Here is a 25,284-nt window from a genome sequence, read left to right as displayed (position 1 = left end):
ATTTTTCAGGCAATACCAGTGACTACTGCTTCTGCTGAGAGGAGCTTTAGCTGTCTTAAGCGATTCAAAACCTATCTGCAGAGCTCACCGGGCGAGGAGCGTCGGAACGGACTAGCTCACATGACCCTGAACCACGATATCCAGGTCGATGCTGACCAAGTTTTTTATAGATTTTCAACCAAAAAAGACCGGCGGCTGTTACTGTGAGAGGTTAGGTCGACTTTCGTTGCTCGTTTCTCTAAACTGTTTTTTAAACTTTAATTGTGCTTCATCCTCTATAAACAATGTTAATACCAATACATTTCTTGCTCTCATGGCTGCTATATTAGGTAGACTGAGGCCCCCACCCCTCCGAAACCAAATTCTGGGCAATTGTCTTTGATATTATATTATTTTTTTTTTATTTGGTTCTCTAAAACAAGGGTCCCATAGGCAAATATAAGGAGTAATGCACTTCTTTTTTTCATATTTTCCAAATTCTGCCACAAGTGGCAGTTCCAAAACATCTACTCGCCCAAAATAGAAATTCTCACTGCTTCTAATTTTTTTTCCAATTCTGACTTTGTTGGCAAAATTGTGTCCTACATTCTCAAACAAAAAAAGTCTACAACTAGAAATACTCATGACAAGAGTGTACTTTTTTTTTTTTTACCTAGTTACCCCCCCCCCCGCCCCATACCCCCCGCCTAAAATCTTGCGCTATACTAGATAATTTTCTTGCTCACATGACTGCTATAAAAAGGTAGACTGACGGCCCCCCCCCCCCCGAAATAAAATCCTGGATACGCCACTGTCTGTATGTATATGTATATTTATAGCAATATTTGGATTTTCGCCACTGCTATTAATATTTTGTATTTTTGCCACTGCTCATTAAAAAAAAAAAAAAAAAAAGCGGCATGAACGCTATCTAAAAAACAAATTATTTGGCAAATCAAATGGGAATTTTAAAATAATTAAGAATTGAATATCAGCATGGTGGTTTTTGGAAACTTTTTCTTTTAGGCTGGAAAAGACTTGATGGTAAAGGTTCTTCTCTTAGATAATATGTTAACTAGGATCATTATACATATTTTAAAGTAAGAACTGTTTTCTTAACATGTCTCCTTATCAGGGGCCAGAATACTAAATTTTTACAGTTTAAACTTAGCATACCTCTCATTTACATCAGAAATAAAATTACCCCCACCACCCTAATGTTTAAATATAGGTCAATATATACCAAATCATATTATTGAGTTAGGACTAAAGTGAATACACCATTTGATGCCTTTTTCTATGCTTATTACGAATATAATAAGCATTTAAATCGGAAATAAATTTCAGCCCCCCCCCCTATATATGCCAATTAAGGGTTTGGTTTGGTATAGCCTATAAAGGGGGGGGGGGGGCTGAAATTCATTTCCGATAGAAATGCTTATTATATTTGTAATCAGCATAAAAAAACATCAAATGGTGTATTCACTTTATTTGAAACTCAATAATATGATTTGGTATATATTGACCTAAATATATACCCTGAATTGGTATATATAGGGGTGGGGGCTAAAATTCATTTCCAACAAAAATGATTATTATATTTGTAAAGAGCATAAAAAAGGCATCAAGTGGTATATTCACTTTAGTTGTAACTGAACAATATGATTTGATAATTATTTACCAATCCCTGAATAACAAAGGCTGTTTAATTAGAATAGATAGCCTAGCTCTTTTGAAAGTACTAAAAAAAACTTTAGCATAAAGAGTGAGATATTGACTAAGGGGTGGACCCCCTCACATATGTAATAATTTCTGTTCATTTTAAGTTTTAACGTTGCTCCTTACTTTCAGTTGAAAAAACTATTTGTTTTATCTAATTTCTGATTGTGTTTTAAATAATGCTGGGAAATCCAGTGGCCCCCTTCATAGAAATGTCCCTTCTCCCAAGGAAACATCCTCTATGGAAAGATCTTCCCATGTAATACCCTCCTCTGAATGGGGGTTATTCTAAGATATTCTAGGACTACTGGATTGATATGATGACCCCTAGGAAAAAAAAAGGTAAAATTCTACTTTAGCTACTTCTGGCTATCTTGGAAAGGAGTTTGGTTAGGAAGATGAAATTTTCCGGGATAGATCTACAGGCTAAAGTATGTCCCGGGAAGGTATTTTGAAGTATCTACCTCCACTCCTTCTCCCTCTAGAGGGTCCTGACCTTTGATGACCTTTAAAAATCTATGTGTTATAAAAGTGAAACATTGTAAAATAGATCTTCTGCTTAAAATGAAGTCCAACAAAATTGTTTTCAGCCTCACAATTTTGCTCAATCCTGATTTATAGAGTTTTAAAGATATGAAAATAAATTTCCTAAATTTTGAAAATTAACATTGATATGGCTTAAAATACTGCTCAAATAACAGAAATTACATTTTCAGAACTAAAGCCAGAGAAAAAGAATCTTATAACAGAAAATTAAGGTAAAATTTTGTTTTGTCAAAATTTCAATAGGTATATACCTGTCATGTAGGCAAATTTCAGGATCCTCTAGAGGGAGAAGGAGCGGAGATAAGTACTTCAAAATACCTTCCCAGGACATATTTTAGCCTGCAGACCCATCCCTGAAAGTTTCAGTTTCCTAACCTCACCCCTTTCCAATATAGGTAAAAGTAACTAAAGTAGAATTTTACCAAAAAAAATAAAATAAAAATAAACACACATCTATAATCTTTCTTCTGGCAAAAAATAACAAAATTCCACATTTTTGCAGATATGAGTTTGAAAATTTACAACAGTGAAAATTGTGAGGATAAAGGTGCTCCCCCTGTAAAATATGTTAACTAAGATTATTATGCATATTATGAAGCAAGAACTGTTTTCTTAACTTGTCTTCTTATGACCAGGACTGGTACTAAATTTATCCCCAAAATATAATGATAAGAATTACATTTGGAGCTAGGAAAACAACCCCAGTAGGCCTATCATTCCTGCTATCAGAAAGTGGCCTGGGAGATCTAGGAACAAGAAGGAATACTATCACACTAAGATATTCAGCAAAAATATTGGGGTCAGATCAAACAAATCCAGTGAAATCAAGGATTGTCAAACAAGGTCTGTATATGACTCTAAACAATTGTAGAAAGCGGAATCAATTTAATTTCTTGTAAAGATTTATTCAATTATATGCTCGGTTTGACCTAGAACTAAAGATCACAGATGTGCTGACACTTCCAGACATGGATTTACCACCACCATTGGAAAGCAGCAAAATTAAGCACTCAACTGCCATGGAGAAGAAAGGAAGTTTAGACTTAGCCACTAGCTTCAGGATGCTGATTGAAGAGTCAATCAGGGGTTTCTTGGATATTTATACCAACAGATTCAAAATAGATGATTAGGCAATAGTCCAGTTGGTGCTGCATTTGTTGTACCAAAGAAGTAAGTTACAGTACAGTTCAAGCTACCTAAACAGATGTTGATTTTTTGAGCTGATGTATATAAAAGAAAGTCTGAAACATTGTCCTAATGTGCTAATATGCTCATATTCAAAGAGTACACTAGAAACCATTAGCAACATAGATAGAGGAAGGGCATGGTCAAGGGAAGTAGCTAGCTGTTATAGAGAATTAGTCACAGTACCTCCTGGGTAGGAGGTTGTTTCACAGTGGGTCCCAGCCCATGTTGACATACATGGAAATGAACTAGCTGACCAAGCTGCAAAAAAAATGGAACCACTCTTGGTGGCTCTTTTACAAGATGTGAAACTCCAACTCAGATTATGATGATTGAAGAGATTATATAAAAAAAAGTAGCAGGAATACTATTTTGAGGAAAATTGTAACCTCTCTGGAAACTGGTTCACAACATGTAATATCAGAAATGAAACTTTACAGGAAGTTATCTAGGAGAGAAGGAACCGTAGCCTTTTGTCTAAGGTCCAGACATGCAGGTACTCATTCATATCTGGCAAAAATTTGTGGAGAGGAAAGCACTTGTGATTATTGAGACAGTTGAATTTTAATTGAGTATAATCATTACATGCACCAGAGAGGACCAATAAAATCATTCTTCAAGGAACAAAAAGAAAATATTTCAGTGAATCTACTTCTGGGTGGCTTCTCAAGTGATGAGCTAAATACCACATTAATATGCTCAGTGGTGCAATTCTTGGAAAAATTTGGATATGATAAGAGGATATAATTAAAGATTTTGAACTCTAGTTAAAACACATGTTTACAAGATTTGAAATTTTAGCATTGTTTTGGTCAAAGAGGTCTTTAAAGCAGCAAAAAAAAGAATTGGAAAATACCAAACATTCTTTTTGTTTGCAAGAACTTCAAGATATTGTTATTCTTGTTTTAGTTAAAAGTGCATAATCCTTTTTTATTTAATTTTCCACAAAAATTTTATGCATATCTCAGTTTGATGGACTTGAAAATTCATTTAGTAAAAAGAGCCTGAAATCCCTCAAAATGATATCAGAGCGAAACTAACCCCCCTCCCCCCTCAAAATGTTTGTCCAACTTGTAAAAACATAACAGAAATGAATATAATCAAATTTTTGATCTATTTTTTTTTTTAAATTGTAGACTTTTAAATTGTAGAACCATTTACTTTTGACTCTTAAAAAGGGCACTAGAACATCTAACTTCTAGTCAAATGAGCCCCCTCCATTCCAAAGGCTTGGTTGCTGCCAATCCCTGAAATGCATTGACTAGTTGACAATTTGGGGGAGAAGGGCATCATGAATGAAGTCAATGATTGGGCTCATAGGACCAGATGGGATGTAGGGAAACTGGTCTTTCCAGATGATTTCTTCTGGGGGAAATTACATTTTGAGCCCTTAAAGGGCTTAAAACAGCTCATAGTAACCAAAAGTTTAAAAGCATCTGTAAAAAGAACTGGCTTGTGAGAAAAAATGACCATTTGTAGCTGATTCAGGAATAGTAATTATTATTTTCCTTAGCCTTAATAGTAAAATGTTATTTTGAAAACAAATTGGCAGAAATTTTTGAACAGATCTAGAAACTGCTGTAGAATGATGTTCTTGTACTTGTTAAGAAATCTCTGAGAATACTGCACAAAACAAGTAGGATTGTCTTAACTTGTTAAGAAATCTCTGAGAATACTGCACAAAACAAGTAGGACTGTCTTAACTAGTAAACCAGCATCTGGTGATTTTAGTTGGAATTCTTTACCAAGCAGTGTTGTAATAAACACAAATTGGCTAAGAGAGTCTTGGCCAATTTGTGTTGATTACTGATATGGTTGTCTCCCCTGTTTTTTCCTGGCCATAGAGCCTTACGGGGGAGTTTATATTGAAGTGTATTTTGTTGTGTTTATTAATTGAATAAATTGATTGATTGATTGCTTAGTTAAAGCTTTTACAAATGTTTTTTATGGATCAATTTGGAATAAACACAAATGCAAGACTCTCTATTTCATGTCTTTTCCATCATTAAAGTAGCTTCTATATTTTAGAAGTCCAACCAATAGCCAAACTTTTTTTTAAGTTTCCTTTTTAAGGGCTACAATTAAAAAAAAATAGATCAAAAATTTGTTTATATTCATTTCTGTTATGTTTTTACAAGTTGGACAAACATTTTGAGGGGGGAGGGGGGTTAGTTTGGCTCTGATATCATTTTGAGGGATTTCAGGCTCAAAATCCCTCAACATCAAAAACTTAAATCAAAACAAACTATGAGTATGTGTATTTTCATAAAGGTGACAAAGCAATATCACAAGAACAGCTTACATTGTTAAGTTAGACCTTTAACGGTCAATTGTGGCAAATTTTGAACTAGCCAGAAGGCACTATGCGTATACTATTAATACATCTTCTCCAGTTACTGTAACTCTTTATCCTAAAGGTCTTAAGTTGAAACTTAATGGAACATTTAGGGGGAGTTTCAATTAGACAAAAAATTATATGCATGCAGGTTTTCAAAAGGGCATATAAGCAATATCATAGTTAGCTCTCCTCTATAATAGCTAGAAATATTGAAACTTTTAAAGAAGCTTATTTGATTCAAAATTAAAAGTTCTCTTGCGCCTTTTAAGAGTAAAAAGAGATTGGAGGGCAAGCAACTCTTCTCCTCCTCCCAAGCCCATTCATTTTCAAAATACATCCAGTCAAAAATTTTAGACAACAATTTTGTTCAGCATAGTAGGATAGTCAAGCAACTATGTCTCTAGAGATATTGGGTATTTTAATCCCCCACAATTATGCAATTGACCCATTATGCTTTAAAACTAAATGTTGCTTTAACACTAAAGTAGGATCAGAAGGTGGGACCCACTAAGTACCAGGGGTGGTATATCTTGGGACACGAGGTGGTATACTCTGGGACATAGTAAAAACATTCATGTATTGGTAGAAAACCTTGGCTATTCATCATATAAAAACTATATTAAGAATTCGACTTCAAAAGTAAAAATATCTTTTAGAGTAAAGACTAGACTACCAGTCAGAAAACAAAAAGTATGACACTGCTCTGGAAGCTGTACTGGGTACTGGGGTAGGAGGCAACAACTTTTTCAAAATGTCTTCCCTTGGATAAAAGATTGAGTCTTCTTGATCTGGCCACTTCCACTTTCTTAGACCAGCCATGCACAGGACACTCACTCTGACACTTTTCGTTTTTCTCTTGGACAGACCCAGGAAAATACTCTCCTTTGTAAACAACTTTAACAAAATCTCCTGTGGAGACATTATCAAAGATCTCTTTCTAATTTTCATCTTCCGATTCGCAGCTTCATTGAGTCATCACTGTCATCATCAAGAATCATTTTTTCATCATCACTTCCTTCTGAATCCACAAATAGCTTTTTTGTTGTCTGGTCTTTTTTTGCTTTTCAGTATTTCCAACATTCCCAACTTTTCCTCTAGCCTTACCACCCTGTGCTTTCTTATCTTTTCTTTTAGATTCTCGTTCTTCAATCTGTCTTTTCACAGGAGTGTCAGTAAGTATCTTTGTAGAGCCTTTCTTCCTGCCTCTGCCACTCGGTACCCGTGGATTTGCTTTAGGATATGGCCGAACTTGTTCTGGCGTCACAGTAACTGAAAAGGTTGTAGTGGATTGTTCAGACCCACTTGTAATGGGGGTTTCGGCCAAGTTGTTTCCAGTTTTAACTGAATCCAAAGCATCAGGCTTAGGTCTGTCAGTTACATTAGAATATCCTTTTCTGTAAAGATGTCTGGGTTGTAAGGCTACATCCCTGCCTTTTTGAAGCCCCTCAGTATGTTGTTTGGTGTGAAAGATACAAGGAGGCTTTGGCCAATAAGAGATGTAATCTCATATATGGTCACGGTCTTCTCTGGGCTGGATAGCATCCAATTGTCCACAGCCTTGTTGTATTGGCATTTGAAGGGAAAATACATGCAACTGTCCAATGGCTGCAGTGAGGTGATATTGTTAGGAAATTGATACCAGACTCTTCCCCAAACTGCACAACAGCATAACAAACGTGGGACTCATAGTTGTCCATTATCAGAAGCTTTGGGCTTTCATGGGAAGCATGTGAGTAAGTCTTCAAATGTTGGAGATATTCCAGAAACAGTTTTTGGTTTACCCATCCGGAAGGCGAAGCTGTTCCAGCAGAGTTAGCAGGAGCACCAGTCAGCATGTGAGGTTGAAATTTCTTGTGTGGGAATATAAGGTAGGGAGAAAGGTACTGCCCGCTGGCAGAGATGGTTCCAACCATAGTCACAAGCACGTCACGCTCATGTAAGAGAGAGAGAGAGAAAAGAAGTCTTACTGTTGGCCTAGTCTCTGAACTCAATATAAGAACTGAAAATAATTACGAAACCTTGCCCCTAGAACGGCCTATGGGCTTTGGGTGGATTCTATCTGTAAACATGCTATTTCCAGCCAATCCAAGTCCTCACTGATTGCAACATCGACTCAAATGAATCAACTTTATTACTCTTTTCTCTCCCTGTCAATTTTGACCAAAATTGACTCACCCGTAAAACTACGGAGTTACAATTTGTCACTTTAACTGACTACACGTACGCCCTAGACGTTATGACCTTATATAAAGACGGCCTATACGCCCTAGGCGTTATGACCTTATGTAATAACAGCCTGAAAGCCCTAGATGTTATGACCTTATGTAATCACGGCCTATACGCCCTTGGCGTTATGACCTTGTGTAATAATGGCCTGTGCGCCCTAAGCGTTAGGACCTTATGTCATAATGGCCTGTAAGCCCTAGGCGTTATGACCTTATGTTATGACGGCTTATACGCCCTAGGCGTTATGACCTTATGTAATGAAGGCCTGTATGTCCTAGGTGTTATGACCTTATGTAAAGACGGCCTATACGCCCTAGGCGTTATGACCTTATGTAATAACGGCCTGTACGCCCTAGAAGTTATGACTTTATTATGTCCTGTACGCCCTAGTCGTTACGAACTTTTGTTATGACGGACTATCCGCCCTAGGCTTTATGACCTTATGTATTGACGGCTTATGCGCCCCAGGCGTTATGACCTTATGTAAACTTATAAAATATAACCTATGAAAGGTCTTATCCATACCCAGATACTGGATTTACCGCAGCTAAACCATTAAAATACAAATAATTATCTGGCCTACTAAACACGAGGCCTAGAATAAAAGTAGATATTTATATAAATATAAATAAACATGTTAAGAATATGTATATGTTTCCTATGTAGGAAACATAGGAGAGACATTTCTGAAGTGCATCAATGCATTTTAAAAACGCATAAGAGTTTAAAATGAAAAAGGTTGCAAAATTTACATAATATGTTTTTTCATCTTTTCAACATTTGAATTAACCACCTTAGTGGCACAAAAATGAACAAAAGAAAGACTCGTGGAACAGTCTTTTAAGGTACTAAAATTCAAATCAAAATTCGAATTTTTATTTACAATATTGCAATAGTGTCCTGGATATCTCTATTGAAGAAGGTATAATCATTAGCAAACATTACACATACTCCCAAAAAGATGTTATGAATAACTGTGCAATATTCATGCTGGGAGGGTAGGAAGTTCCTCTCCTATTGCACAAATATTTTGAGTATAAACTCATTTTCCTTTTTACTAATAAAAATGTTTTATATGTTTAATTAAAACCAAGAACTACCTTGGCTAGTGTCTCCTTGTGACCCCTTACACCACAAAAAAGAAACTGATCCGAATTAGTTATGGAGAGAGACTGGATCGCTGTGGAAACGTTTGTTTTCGGTGGAATTGTGGTGTCGTGACCCTGTCTTTGCATTGAAAACCGAAGAAAGCTTTTGTTAATAGATGTACCAATGCATGAGGTAATGGCGACGCCAAATTGATAGCTTCGTTTCTTGAAGGAAGAAAGCAAAGAGTAGAGCTTGTTACAATTTCGACTGATAAGATAGCAGTAAAATGTGGTGCGCCAAAAGGATCTGTGCTGGATCCCCGATTATTTCTTGTGTGCATTAATGATCTTAATGGATGTCCTAAAAGGCTGTCAATGCTAGGATACAATGGGGCCCAGGTACAGGCAATGCTTCCAAGTTTTGCTGATGATATTCATTAAACAACAGCTGCAAAAACAGAAGCTGGTTTGAAAAATAGCATGAAACAGGGGATGGTGATAATCAAAGATGGATGCAAGTGAATAAACTGCTTGTTAATCATAAAAAAATGTTCATATCATATGGGAGAAGTTTTGTGAAATATCTCACTGTCATGGTAGATAAGTGCCTTAGTTTCAAAGACCCAATTACATTTATAAGTACAAAAATAGTTAAAAATACTAGTGTTCTGTGGAAATTGAAGAATTTTTGTCCTCAAAAAAGGTTATTAGAATGCTGTATTTTTCTCTTACTCATCCTTAGTTATTGCATTGTGTAATATTTTGGTCGTCAATGTTCACTAGCCATTTATACGCATTCCATATGATTGTCAAAAAGGCATATCAGCAGTATCTTAGGAACACTTTAGAGCATTAAGTTGAAACTTATAGGATATATTGCATGGGATGTTGAACTAGCCAAAAGCCACTATGTGCATGTTACTACCACGGCTGCTATGACTACTATTAGTACTGCTACTACTACTAAGGCTAAGGGTACCAAGATGAACAATTCAGGGAGTGTTGAGGGGGAAGTTGACTTAAATATAACACGATATATGCATTTAAATTGTCAAAAGGGCATATCAGCGGTATCTTAGGAACACCTCGGAGTATTAAGTTGAAACTTATAGGGTATATTGCATGGGATGTTGAACTAGTCAAAAGCCACTACGTGCATGTTACTACTACTGCTGCTACGACTATTATTTGTATTGCTACTACTACTAAGGCTAAGGGTATTAAGGTGAAAATTTAAGGGAATATTGAGGAAATGCTGAACTAAATCGAAACACAGTATGTGCATACAGGTTGTCAAAATGTCAATAATATAAGGCACAAAAGCCGTCTTAATATAAGGTCATAAAGCCTAGGGTTTACAGGCCATTATTACATAAGGTCATAACGCCTAGGACGTAAAGGCCATCATAACATAAGGTCATAACGCCTAGGGCGTAAAGGCCGTGATAACAAAAGGTCATAACGCCTAGGGCGTGCAGGCCGTTATTACATAAGGTCATAACGCCTAGGGCGTATAGGCCGTCTTTATATAAGGTCATAACGTCTAGGGCGTAAAGGCCGTAATTACATAAGGTCATAACGCCTAGGGCTTATAGGCCATCATAAAATAAGGTCCTAATGCCTACGGCCTATAGGCCGTTATAACATAAGGTCATAACGCATATGGCGTATAGACCGTCACTACATAAGGTCAAAACACTTTGGGCGTATAGGCCACCATTACACAAGGTAATAACGCCTACGTCGTTATAGGCCTTCTGGCAAGGGATAAGTTGGTCTGGAGATTTGCAGCTCAGATTAGGCCCAGCATCTAATTATAAAGATTTTATAGTGGTTAAAATTAGGCACCGATCCCGGAACAGATGACATGTCTCTTTGGCAGAGTCGCTGGACCTTGTATACAAAGTACTGGCTGACACCATTTGCCCCAGGCCTACCATTACAGTCCAACAGCCTCGCTCGGCGGCAGAGCTGGTTTTGGCAAGTGAGCTGGTTTTCAAGAGAAAACAGCTTATCACGTTACCTTTCTCCCCAACGCTGAAAAACTTCCTCAAGCAGCGCTCAGAAGAACTGCAGTCAACAACAAAAAATAAGCCACTCTTAGAACGTGATAATTCCTTTGATCCTCTCGACATACCGGGCCGAGCGAAAGCACGGACTTTCAATCTTTGAAAAAAAATTTTCCCCTTTTTCCTCAGTTTTACCCCTTTTTAGATATTGGCAGCTGGCAACCCTGATGGTGCGCAGAAAGCACGAAACAGAATATTACAGAAGTTAATGTCTGTGTCTTAGTTGTAATTATTTGTATTTTAATCATTTGGGTGTATTAAACCCAATATCTATGGTATGGTATATTACTCATTACATAAAGAGTATAAAGGCTGTTATTATATAAGGTCATAAAGCCTTGGAAGTAGAAACCGCAATGCCACAAGGTCATAACACCATTTGCTGAAAATATAGCCATTTCAGAAGTTCATAACACCTTAGGGTTACAGACTGACGTTTCAAAGGGTAACAATACCTTGGGTGTACATGACGTCATTGCATAAAGTCAAATCGCCTTGGGTGTACAGACCGTCATCAAATAAGGTCATAACGGCTTGGGCGTACAGACCGGCATTACATAAGCTAATAACACCTTGGGTGTACAGGCCACCTTTACATAAGTTCATAACGCCTTGGGAGCAGAGACCCTCATTACATAAGGTCATAATGCTTTGGAAGTACAGACCGCCATTATATAAGGTCATGACGCTTTGGAAGTACGTACCGTCATTGCATAATATTGTAACGACTACAGCGCTAACCTATAGGTCTGGTCTGGCATGTGGTAAGTTTTTCTGGTGATTAAAGTTGAATTTACTTCCTGTTTCCAATTACAAATATGCTATGCTAGCTGGATAACTGTACATACTTAGAATATTGAAGAAAATATCGATCAAAACGTAGCACTTCTTTGACCCTTTTGGCATCCCGGACCGAGCGAGGGCTCACAAATGTCAAGACACTTTTTCAGCTTCGCAGGCACCACGCATAAACCCAAAGTTCATTTTGTTACAATCAACTGGATAAGTAGAGGACATAAAGTTCATATCAGTTGACGGAAAGTCATTCTTGGCCTTAGATTCTTCTACATGAGTGTCTCTGAGCATGCTATCATAGAGTGACCTCACGTTAGGTACTGTCATAAAGATGTTAAAGGCAGAGAACGTCTCTCCTGACACTATCCCAAAAACTGATAAAGTTCTTGAATTCTGTTAATAGATGTCAGCAGTATCTTTCAAATATTCTTTCTAGAGCATACTGAAAATTATTATCTCTGGAAAGTATTTCATGTTTCCGCCGACTTTAAGGACCTAGCTCACAGAATGAAGTTAGGGTTCACTTTCAAAAACAAAATATATCAGTTCAAAGTGCCATCATAAGCTATGGCAATCTTCAAACCATCCAATGGCATGCTTACATGAACAAATAAATTCTGCACAATTACCAAAAGTCATTAGTACAGAACAATGTAAAGACCATTATGATTTCTCCAGCCCACACTTGGGTTTATGCTGAGCCAGATATCAGATGATTCTCCTGCACAGACTCGGGTTCAGGCGAGCGAGAAATCAGAATTGCAACCTATGTGACGGATCATATTTCTCGGGTTTTCTGCTAGACCAGGAGGTATAGAGGGTGTACCTAACCCCGGAAAAGATTCAGAACTTGATACATGCAATCAAGGCGGCTCTGGAAAAATCGCGTGCCTCAATAAGGCAACTGATGAAGCTGATTAGACTCATCAATGTGGGCTCAAGAGCAATTACTTTCAACAGACTACATCTCAGGAAATGTCAGTTACTAATGCTCAGATTATGGAACAAAACTTGGAGCAACATAGATTTAAACATCCAAATTACGACAGAGATGAAAGAGGCATTTTCACAGTGGCTGAATAAAGATTGGCTGAGTCAAGGCCTTCCTCTGAAGGCCCCTATTGTTTCCAAAACAATATTGACCAACAAGTCAACCTACGGGCGAGGTGGCTATCTAGAGGACCCACATCAAGACACTTCGGAGACTTGGTCTCCAGAAGAGAAATCTCTTCATATAAATTGCCTCGAGATGAAAGCCGAAGCCAACACAATCAAAGCCTTTGCGGAGGAGCTAAGAAACGAGGTAGTCATAATAGCGACGGACAACTCGACTGTAGTCATAGAGGGCGGAACCCGTTCTTTCTCCCTAGAGGAGGAACCCATAAAGCTCTTCGAGATTACGAGGGCCCTGAACGTTCACTTGAGGGCAAGACACATCGCCGGATCGCTCAATCTAGTATCTGGCACACTGTCACGAGAAGGAAAAGATTTGCCCACGGAATGGTGTCTCAACGACAGTGTCGTCGGAGCCCTGTCAAAAGAGTATGGACTGCCAGAAGTTGATCTATTTGCGACTCGATTGAACTGGAAGATCGACGTATATTTCTCATCAGTTCCAGATTCTCTTGTGATTGGTGCAGAGGCCCATGTCCACGATTGGTCGAACAAATACAGCTATGCCTTCACTCCATTTGCCCTGATCCCAAAGGTTCTGGAGAAGGTTCAAAAGTATATGAACTGCCGAAATAATGCTAATTGCTCCACGAGGGCCTCGCCAAGCTTGGTACACGAATCTTCTTAACCTGCTAGTAGAATTGCCTATACCCCTCGGAGATTAGTCAGATCTCCTCCAGCAGGGTCGACTTCACCACCCATCACTAAGGAATCTAAATTTACATGGCTGGAAGATATCGAGCGTGGACTCGAAAAGAGAGTTTTTCTAAAGATTCAGCCCGTGCAATTGCCCGGTCCAGCGACGATCTACCATTGAATTGTTCAATAGACAATGGCAAGTGTTCGTAGGTTGGTGCAGTGAAAGGAATATTAATCCTCTTGCAACCAGAACTCAGACAGTTTCAGAATTCATGATATATCTAAAGACTGGTCGAAACCTCGCACCATCAACGGTAGAAGGTTGGAAAGCAGCAATATGCGGAACGCTAGCTCTAGCTACAGGAACAGATATCTGCAAAGATACTTGTTTGACGAAAATAGTACAGAATTTTGGCACGAGTCACCGCGGACACACCTTGGACACACCTGGGGTCGTGGCCTTGTTCTAAGGTATTTAGAACTTCACAATTTCTTGACTTGTGGAATATTGATATGAAGGATATTACTCTTAAGACGGTATTCATTACTACCATTGCATCTGGTCGTCGAAGGAGTGAAATACATGCCTTGTCTTTCAGTACTGCACAATTTTCGGATATTTCAGTAACTCTCAGGTTTCTCCCTTCATTTAGATCCGAAACCGTGAAGCCTCATGAGATACCTTCTCCTATCCGCCTCCCCGCACTAGATGTAGATCCAGCTTTGTGTCCAGTGAGGATACAACCGGCCTACGCACAGCAAAAAGCTAACGTGGCGGTCAGAAGAGGGAGAAAGGGGTTATTCATTCCCTTTTCTAAAACAGCACCACGAGAGGTGGCAGTTGGAACCATTTCTTCTTGGATAAAGCAGGCCATAACTATGGCATATGAGGCAGCAAAAGAAGAGTGAAGAAAAAGTAAAGCACATGACACAATATCCATGACGGCGTCATGGGCGCTATCAAAATCAGTACCACTTGCTGATATAATGAGTACTTCTGACTGGTCTTCGGAGTCTTCTCTCAGACAACACTATCTTCATGAAATAGAAGATCGAACCGATGCTCAACATTTTGTTACGGTTCAGACAGTTCTATAGTTTATACATTTGAATGTTTGAGTTTGAAACTAATATTTTATATTAGTTGAATTATGAACCCACCATCAAATCGGTTGGAATCTAAGCTTTGTTAATAGATGTACCAACGTATGAGGTAATGGAGACACCAAAACCGAACTTTCAAAGGAAAGTTCAGTTTGGCTAGCCGATACTTACCTCATATGTTGGCACATAGAGTCCCTCCCTCCTCCCAGCTCATTGAGAGTTAAGGAATTATATGGGATTTAGTTAAAAATAGAAACTGGCCTGAATTGGCTATGGAGAGGGACTTGATCGCTGTGGAAAGGTTTGTTTTCGGTGGAATTGTGGTGTCTTGACCCCGTCTTTGTATTGCAAAACCGAAGAAAGCTTTTGTTAATAGATGTACCAACTTATGAGGTAAGTATCGGCTAGCCACACTGAACTTTCCTTCGAAAGTTCGGTTTTTAGACTCTTGAAACGTATTCTAGCATTCTCAAGCTAAGTGAATCCCCGAAGTATCATTTTAATACCCTTCGCCTTTTCAGACATGCTCAGAATCGAACGTTCCTCCTTTTATTATATGATAGGGGAGAGTGGTATATGCAGGGACAGATTTTGGAAAACCTCCAAAATGTATGGTTAACATTGGAATAGAAAAATGGTTTATGGCTCAAGAGAAAGCCCCAAAACTGCAGCATAAGCTGTGATTTTTCCAGGTTTTTCTTGTATAGCTAGAAGAACAAAAGGGGGGTGTCCCTGCTTATACAATTTTTCCCACTGAGTACTGGGGGGTGCTATATCTTGGGACATGAGGTGGTATACTCTGGGACAGAGTAAAAAGATTCATGTATTGGTAGAAAACTTTGACTATTCATCATATAAAAACTATATTAAAAATTCGACTCCAAAAGTAAAAATATCTGAGGCACAAGACTAGACTACCAGTCAGCAAACAAAAAGTATGACGCTGCTCTGGAAGCTGTATTGGGTGCTGGGGTAGGATACAACAACTTTTTCAAAATGTCTTCCCTTGGATAAAATATTGAGTCTTCTTGGTCTGGCCACTTTCACTTTCTTAGACCAGCCATGCACATGACACTCACTCTGACACTTTTCGTTTTTCTCTTGGACAGACCCAGGAGAAAGACTCTCCTTTGTAAACAACTTTAACAAAATCTCCTGTAGAGACACTGTCAAAGACTTCTTCCTCTTTCTCATTTTCCTCTTCCAATTCGCCTAGCTTCATTGACGCATCACTGTCATCATCAAGAATAATTTTTTGATCGTCACGTCCTTCTAAATACACAAATAGCTTTTTTGTTGTCTGGTCTTTTTTTGCTTTTCAGTTATTTCAACTGTCCCAACTTTTCTTCTAGCCTTACCACCCCGTAATGTATTATCTTTTCTTTCAGCTTCTTGTTCTTCAATCTGTCTTTTTTCACAGGAGTGTCAATAAGTATCTTTGTAGAGCCTTTCTTCCTGCCTCTGCCACTCGGTACACGTGGATTTGCTTTAGGATATGGCCGAACTTGTTTTGGCATCTCAATAACTGAAAAAGGCGAAGAGGATTGTTCAGGCCCACTTGTAATGGGGGGTTCGGACAAGTTTTTTCCAGTTTCAACTGAATCCAAAGCATCAGGCATAGTTCTGTCAGTTACAGCAGAGGTTAGAAAATCCTTTTCTGTAAAGATGTCTGGGCTGTAGGGCTATATCCCTGCCTTTTTGAAGCCCCTCAGTATGTTGTTTGGTGTGAAAGATACAAGGAGGCTTTGGCCAATAAGAGACGCAATCTCGTATATCGTCGCGGTCTTCTCTGGGTTGGATAGCATCCAGCTGTCCACAACCTTGTTGTATTGGCATTTGAAGGGAAAATACATGCAACTGTCCAATGGCTGCAGTGAGGTGATATTGTTAGGAAATTGATACCAAACTCTCTCCCAAACTGCACAACAGCATAACAAATGTGGGGCTCGTAGTTGTCCATTATCAGAAGCTTTGGGCTTTCAGGGGAAGCATGTGAGTAAGTCTTGAAATGTTTGAAATATTCCAGAAACAGTTCTTGGTTTACTCATCCAGAAGGCAAAGCTCCTCCAGCAGAGTTAGCAGGAGCACCAGTCAGCATGTGAGGTTGAAATTTCTTGTGTGAGAATATAAGGTAGGGGGAAGGTACTGCCCGCTGGCAGAGATGGTTCCAACCTTAGTCACAAGCACGCCACGCTCATGTTAAGAGAGAGGGAGAGAAAAGAACTCTTACTATAGGCCTATTCTCTGAACTCAATATAAGAACTGAAGATAATTACGAAACCTTGCCTCTAGAACGGCCAAGCCGCCTATGGGCTTTGGGTGGATTCTATCCGTAAACACACTATTTCCAGCCAATCCAAGCCCTCACCGGTTGCAACATTGACTCAAATGAATCAACTTTATTACCCCTTTCTCTCCCCGTCAGTTTCTACCAAAATTGACTCACCCGTAGAGCTACGCACTTACAATTTTTGACTTCAACTACCTATACAATAAAAGAAAAAGAAAATGGTGTTACCACTACTAAGAGAAAATTAAAGATCGCCACAAAGAGGGAAGGGGATAATTACAAACCAAAAAACGAGAAAAAGAAACAACTTTTATCTTAAAAAAACAAGAACTGAAGGTTTCAATATGTAGTATATCATGTCCCACTACATACCACTTGTCCTGGTCCCGGTTTATACTATGCAACCTCTACTTGCAAATTGTGTCTGATTTTTTTTTACTGTTGCATGTTTTTCCACAAGATGGCCACGCAACATGGCCTGATGTTTTAGCTTTCGTTTGCTATCTTACACACACAGTTTCTACCAACCATTACAAAATAAAACACAAAAAACTATTGCCCAAATGTCCACCATTGAATTAACTATACTAGGTGACTTTATTGAATTTTTTAAAGAATGCTAAATGGCAGATAAGTACTGTGTCCCACCTTATACCCCATACCACTCTCCCCTAAATCCTGCTTGTGTCCTGCAATGGGTAAAACGGCTAACTAACAATCCCTAACCAGGAATCAGGGAGTGGGTTGCCATCCATTGGACCTTATGACTATTTTGACTAAAATAGCTTTTTCAAAATTTTGATCAGTGCTGAAGTGAGGCGGATGTAAAAAAGAGAGGGTGGTTGGTTGTCCTCCGATCTCTCTTCAACATATCCTGAAAGTTTCAACTTAGTACCCTCAGCTGTTCTTTATTCTAAGCCTTTTTGGAGACCCAGAATCAACCATGCCCCCTTTTCCTAATAAAAAACCTTGAATGTTAACAATGAGCAATTTGTACAACTTACAGCCCTTGCCCAGACTTATCGGGATTATGTCAACTCCAAGGCATAGTTATTTGACTATTTGAACAAAATGGCTCTCTCAAAATTTTGATTGGATGCATTTGGAGAAAAATGGATTTGGGGTGGGGGGAGGGGCTGGTCGCCCTCTGATCACTTTTTACTCTTAAAAAGGGTACTAGAACCTACAATCACATGAGCCACCTCCAACCGCGACCACCTCAGCCACCACGTTTATACCCTTAGTCTCAGTGACAATACTAGTCGTAGTAGTATTAATACTAGTCGTGGTAGCAGTAGTAGAATAAGTAGCGGGGGAATGCACATAGTGCCTTTTCGTTAGTCTAACATCCCCCTCAACATGCCATGAAAGTTTCAACTTAATACTCTAAGCCTTTTCGTTAGTTCAATGCCCCCCTCAACTTTCCCAGAAAATTTCATCTGAATACCCTTACCATTAGCAGAAGTCATAGACTAGCTGTAATCATAGTAGGAGTGGCATGTGTATAATTCTTTTTCATTAATTCGGCACCTCCTCAACATGTTATGAAAGTGTCAACTTAATACTCTAATCTGCTCCTGATATATTGTTGATATGCTCTTTTGGCAATATGAATGCATGTAATGTGTTTTGACTTAGTTGAAACTCACCCTAAACATTCCCTGAAAGTTTAACCTTAATATCATTAGTCGCATTAGTAATAGTTATTGCAATAGCAGCAGTAGTAGTGAGAACATAGTACCTTTTATTTAGTTTAAAATCCCTCCTAGTATACCCTTAGATTTTCAACTTGATACTCTTAGCTGTTTCTGAGATGATGCATGCTTTTGACAATTCACATGCACATAGTGTGTTTTTATTTACTTCAACATCCCCTTAAAAATCCAGTCAAAGTTTCATCTTAATACCCTTGGCCTGCGTAATGGTATTAGTAGCTGTAAAAGTAGTAGCTGTAAAAGTAGTCACTCTTAGGCTAATAATTGAGAAGTGCCTGAGTTTTCAAACACCTTTGGTCCTCAGTTTTATAGATTATGAGCAAGCGTTCGATTATGTTGATAGAGGAGCTTTAGTTAAGGGTTTATCCATGTATGGTATACCAGACAAATACATGAAAGTGATTAGTGCTTTGTACGAGAATAACACTGTTGCGGTTAAGGTACGAACTGAGGTTAGCCGCTGGTTTTGTATTAAATTAGGAGTTAAGCAGGGTTGTATTTTGTACCCCTGTATATGGATTAGTTTGATGGACTTTGTTTTAAGGAGCACAGGAAAGGCAATGGGCGACCACGGAATCAAATGGGGAGGGAAAAGTCTGCTGGACTTGGATTATGCTGATGATTTAAGCATCCTAGATGAAAGTGTGAGCAAAATGAATGAAGTTTTAGAGGTTTTGCGAGTTCAGGGTGCTAGTATAGGTTTTGAAAATTAATGTTAGGAAGACTAAGTCACTAAGGCTAGGAATAAGTGAAGATGAAAAGGTGACGTTGGGTAATGAAAAGATTGATCAGGTGGGCAGCTTCACTTACCTTGGTAGTATTATTAGTAAAGATGGTAGGAGCAGTGAAGATGTTAAAAATAGAATAGCCAAGGCTCAGGGTGTTTTTTCACAGTTAAAAAAAGTCTGGAAGAATAGGAAGATAAGTCTGCAAACCAAGATTAGAATATTAGAAGCTACAGTGATGACATTGGTCAAATATGGCTCTGAAGCATGGGCGCTCCGAAAAGCGGATGAAGATCTGCTAGATATTTTCCAGAGAAAGTTCTTAAGAATTGTTCTTGGTACCCAGCTGCCTGACCTTATTTCAAATAATAGGCACTATGAAAAACGTGGTTCAAGACCACTCTCTAGTTATAAAATGAAAGGCAGGTTGAGGTGGCTATGTCATGTTGTGTGAATGCAGGATGACGGATTATCGAAAGTTGTTCTTTTCGGCCAACCGTCTAGGGCGAAACGAAAAGCAGGTCGCCCCCGTCTGGGGTGGGAGGACGTCATATAGAAAGATTTAAAGGAAATAGGAATTTCGTGGGCGGGTGTAAAAAGGGAGGCTTTGAATAGATTTGGGTGGAGCAGGAGCGTGCGTATCTGTGTTGGCCTCAGGCGGCTTGGTGCTGCCGTGAGCTGTTAGTAGTAGTAGTAGTAAAAGTAGTAGCAACAGTAACAATAGTGTTAGTAGCATATATAACACCTTTTGAGTTTTTCAACACCCACCTCAATATAACCCGAAAGATTCAACCTCATACCCCGAGCAGTTCCAGGGACATTGTTGGTATGTTCTTTTGACAACCTGTATGCACATACTGTGTTTCGATTTAGTTCAACATTTCCTCAATATTCCCTTAAATTTTCACCTTAATACCCTTAGCCTTAGTAGTAGTAGCAATACAAATAATAGTCGTAGCAGCAGTAGTAGTAACATGCACGTAGTGGCTTTTGACTAGTTCAACATCCCATGCAATATACCCTATAAGTTTCAACTTAATACTTTGAGGTGTTCCTAAGATACCGCTGATATGCCCTTTTTTCAATCTGCATGCATATATCGTGTTATATTTAAGTCAACTTCCCCCTCAACACTCCCTGAATTGTTCATCTTAATACCATTAGCCTTATAGTAGTTGCAGTAGAAGTAAGAATTGTGGTAATTTTAGTACTACTAGCAGCAGTAGTAGTAGCCGTAGCAGCAGCATGCACATATTGCCATTTGGTCAATGGACCCCCTCCCCTCCAGTATTCCCTTTAAGCTCTATGTTAATACCCTTAGGCGTTCCAGAGATACGCTATTTTGACTAACCTTCATGTACACAGGCCAGGATTTACCAAGAGGCCCACTAGGCCTGAGCCTAGGGACGCAATATATTATCACAAATGTTTTTGTCTTAACAAAAACTGGACTGGTGGGATTTATCGTCAAAGTACCAGATGCCCTCCGTCATCATGCTGCCTATTCACAGAAAAGTGATTTTAAAACAACACAAGAAGTCCGTCACCACTTATAAACTGTCAAATATCTCCCAAGAATAGCAGCTCAGAATTTGGTATCACCTCTCTTTTTTCATTATTTTTGGCTCATCAGTTGTGTTCTGCTCAGTGCTTCCAGTATCCCCGAATTTTTGGGGATTCCCCCAAAAATCTCGCAGAAATGGAGCAGCAAAACGCTTGGGCCTAGAAGCATCAAAGCTTTAAATCCGGCCCTGCATGCACATAATGCGTTTTGATTTAGTTCAAAACTACCCTTAGCATTCCCCGAAAGCTTCATCTTAATACCCTTAGCTTTTTTGGACACTAAGGGTCAAACATGTCCCCTCCCGTTTCCAGCAGCAAATACTATATGTAAATAATGGGCAAAGTGCAAAACTTACAATCTTTGCCCTAAGGGCAGGGGGAGGGTATCATCCCCAGAGACATAGTTACTGGACCTTTCAGCTATGCTGAACAAAATGGATATTGGACAAATCATTACATAATGTTTTTGGGAGAATAAGGAACCTGCTTGCACTCTAGTCACTTTTGACTCTTAAAAAGGGCACTAGAAACTTTGATTCCCAATCGAATAAACCCCCTTTGAAGTTTATACGATAACTCCTTCCTTGCAAAGTGCCATGGCAAAAAAAAGAAATAAATAGTACAGAGAGCCACTTTGCTTTTTACTTAAGCAGCGCAATAGTATTGTATATGATTATAGTGGTTCTATTGTATTTTTATTTTCGCCGATTTTTTGGAAAATTAACCCAGACTGCTCAAAACACACACAGGTTTTTAGATGAAACACAAACGGCGCAATAACCTTTAGATGGCTTACAGATGAAAGGGAAGGGGTGGCAGCCAGACTCCTGTTTGTAGTAATTTCTTCTTTTTTTTTAAGTTTTACTTGAGTAGCCTATTCATTGTATTTCTTATCGTTTCAGGGTTTATTTGAGTATCTGTATCAATATCTATTGTCTGTATGTTTAATGTGATTATTTATTTCAACTTCTGTTTGTTTTTGCCTTTATTTATTCTATAATTGTAATTTTTGTCTGTTTTAAGTTTGAATTGTTATATGACTTATTTCTGCTTGCCTTAATTTAATATGGCTCTTTACTTCTCTTTGAACAATGTCTTCATCAGAAAATTTTTCAAAAATAATACATGAAAAACCTTTAAACCTTGAATTGAATTTTTTTGGCAAAATAGTTTTGAATAATAGATGTTGCCATACTAAAAATTGAAATGTGTATTTCAAGCTTAGTAGTGGGCATAACTCTAATAAAACAAAATGTATTGCTGGTCAGTTTCTTGTAGTTTTTAAAGCTTAGCTACCTTTTTATTCCAGATGATGAATGTTACTGATGATTTCAAAGACTTAGTTAGAGAATATGGAAAGAAGAGCCATGTTGATGAGTCTTCAGTCCTGAACAAGAAACAGCGGTCAGTTCCAGAATGGAGAAAAAGTGCACTAGGGATCTTGAATACAATCCGTGACCTTGAAAATATTTTAGAAAATGAGTTGAAAAAATATACGAGATCTAAAGAAGGATATGAATATTACTCTGAATTTGAAGAAACATTAAGCAATTGTAGTAGTTATATCGAAAATTTAAAAAAGTTTCATATGCAGAATTCTTTTATCTTTCAGAACCTGATTAATTTCTTAAATGCAAAGACTAAAAATTTGAAGAAGTCTTACACTGAGCACCAGTCAAGAGTAATCAGACTGAGATTTGAGCTCACTAAGCTCTCAAAGCTTCCTTATGGAAATAACAGACAAATTATTATGAGCAACCCGGCAAACAAAGCTGAATATCAAGGTGAAGCAACTTTAAGAAACAGAAAGCAGAATTTGGATAATATCAAGCCTGTTAATATAGTAGATCGTACTTACGAGGTGGAAACTAGTATTAGTGCAGTAGAGAGGCAGGTGTTTCAGCAAGAAAATCAGCAGATGCAAAACGAATTTATAACACAGCAGGAAGATCTTCGTGGAGTTGAAACTCAAATTTTTGAAATAGCTCATCTTCAAGATCAACTTACTAATAACGTTCTTGCACAAGAGTCTGATGCTCAAAGAATTGCAGACTTAGCTGTTATCTCAACTGATAATGTCAAAGAAGGAAACGAACAAGTGCGGAAAGCTATGCAAAATAATGCGGGCTCTAGAATGGTTATCCTAGTAGGACTTATTGTTCTTAGCCTTAGTGTTCTTTACATAGATTGGTATAACCCTTGAATGTCTTTGTTTTGTGTTGGTTTTAAAAACTGCTAAATTTTTCTGGAAATATAGTTTGAACACCTAATATCTCAGAGGAGAATCATCAGAAAATTCTCTCCAATGGGTATTTCTGAAATACCGGTACCGACTTTTTAGGCTACTGCTTCCCATAAACTATAAAAATTTAGAAAACCCTTGCTTGTACAGAAAGTTCGAGAAAACTGGACTTTGGATAATGTCATGCCGGCCGTAGAGTGCAGAGGAAGAAAATATTGCCTGTGTTTATTTGTGCTGAATAGTAGCTAAACTAGTCAACTTAGATACAGCACTTGAAATCTTTGCCAAATCATTTTGAAACGACAAGAATGGCTATAAGCTATAACAGTTGGCGAAGAAGTTACTAGACAAGCCAACTTCGAATGACGTCACACGAGTACACAAGGGCAGAATGCTCCCATTCTCGTCTGCAAAGACCAATTGGAGGGAGACAATCAAGTGTGTGTGTTTCTGTCGGTGTTTACATGCGTGTTAAAGCTGTCAAACTATTTAAGCTAGAAACGTGATTTTTTTGCTGTATAATCTTAGAATTATCAAAATGGTTATAACTATAAAAATCAACTAAAACTTAACTAGAAAGAAATTTCCAAAAACAAAACTTTGAATGAAGTCATGTAAGGGCTAAAATCTTGCTGCAAAAAGTGGAGGAATATAACAAATGACTATGAAGTAGGTTTTTGCTATAAAAAGAGACTGGCTCTTTGTCTATAATACATATAAAATAAAAGACAGCTTTGCGGGCTTTTTGTTGCCTTCTTCTGCTTGTTACAGTCTCAGCCGGGGTCTTTGATCTTTGCATCACCTCATTCCAATTCATGTGTTTGCTTTTTTTCGAGTTAATATTTTATTCGTTTCATAATCTACAGCTACTTTTGTAGTTTTCTGTAATATGATAAGTAACCCATTAGGATTATTTCAAAATAACCCTAATGGGCTATTTTGCAGATATTTCGCGCTTCTAACTTGAATTGTTTTGCTGGGTTTTCAGTACAGAAGCAGAAAGACGCACACACTTTTTTTTATATAAACAAAAAGATATGACGTTTATTACTATAAAAAAAAGCCTTCAGGCGATGGCAACAGAAAAATAATTATAAACGATAAATAAAGAAACATAACTTCAATATAAATAGGTTTACATAAAAACTATCTTATAATCTTCTTCATGTTTCAATGTGCTTCGTGAAATCGTGATAATGAATTTTTAATCGATAACAATATATTCCTCCATGGGGTGAAATCATAGTTTAGTGCCACAAAATGGCAGAAAACGCACTTTTTCCATTGCAAAATCTTCTTGGTCGCTATAAAACGGCTCCAGGACTCTTAATTTTTGTTCTAATGACCACTCTCCTGAAAATATTACCCGCGGCACACCCCCCCCCCCCGGAAAAAAATCAAATAAACACTCATCCCTGATCTTTCTTATGGAAAAAAGAAGAAAATTACACTTTTTTGTAGATAGGAGCTTGGAACCTCCTCAGTAAGGTTCTCTAATATGTTAAGTCTGATGTTGTGATTTCCATGAAGATCACTACCTTATTAGGAGTGTTTTCTTCATATTTCAAAAAATCAGGCTAATTTGTAAGGCTCGTAGCGTTTTCTATATTTGATTGTTTCAAGTTTCAACTTTGCTCTTTACTTTTACACAAGCCCCTTTCCCTTTGATACTGTTTTTCTTAATGCATTTAGCAGTTTTGTTATCCCATGAGTGCGATGTTGTTTATAATTTCCCGTGTAATCACCCTGTTCTGAACAACCTTAATGGTCAAAATGACATATTTAACAGCTTAAGCTTTTTATTAATTTCAGGGTGTCATTTGTAAAGAATTTGAGTTTCATATTCATGAAAAGGATTTGAGTTTCATAAATTCAAATCCTCAAAAGG

The 25,284-nt window shown here is 38.1% G+C and overlaps 1 protein-coding gene across 1 annotated transcript; it reads left to right on the top strand.

Annotated features, from left to right (window-relative positions):
* The first annotated feature begins 927 nt into the window (after nucleotides 1-927).
* Nucleotides 928-24,746, top strand: LOC148942697 (uncharacterized). Its single transcript, XM_089102099.1, has 2 exons — nucleotides 928-1,023; nucleotides 22,464-24,746. Exons 1-2 carry the CDS (start codon nucleotides 1,021-1,023, stop codon nucleotides 23,355-23,357), a joined length of 897 nt encoding a protein of 298 aa, XP_088958225.1. The 5' UTR covers nucleotides 928-1,020; the 3' UTR covers nucleotides 23,358-24,746.
* Nucleotides 24,747-25,284: the final 538 nt, after the last annotated feature.

This window comes from Artemia sp. Qi Xiang Cuo, chromosome 16 (genome assembly GCF_049724085.1).
Source record: "Artemia sp. Qi Xiang Cuo chromosome 16, ASM4972408v1, whole genome shotgun sequence".
Classification (NCBI taxonomy): Eukaryota; Metazoa; Arthropoda; class Branchiopoda; order Anostraca; family Artemiidae; genus Artemia; species Artemia sp. Qi Xiang Cuo.
The sequence above is the reverse complement of the archived record's forward strand: the minus strand, read 5'-3'. Positions and strand labels throughout refer to the sequence as shown.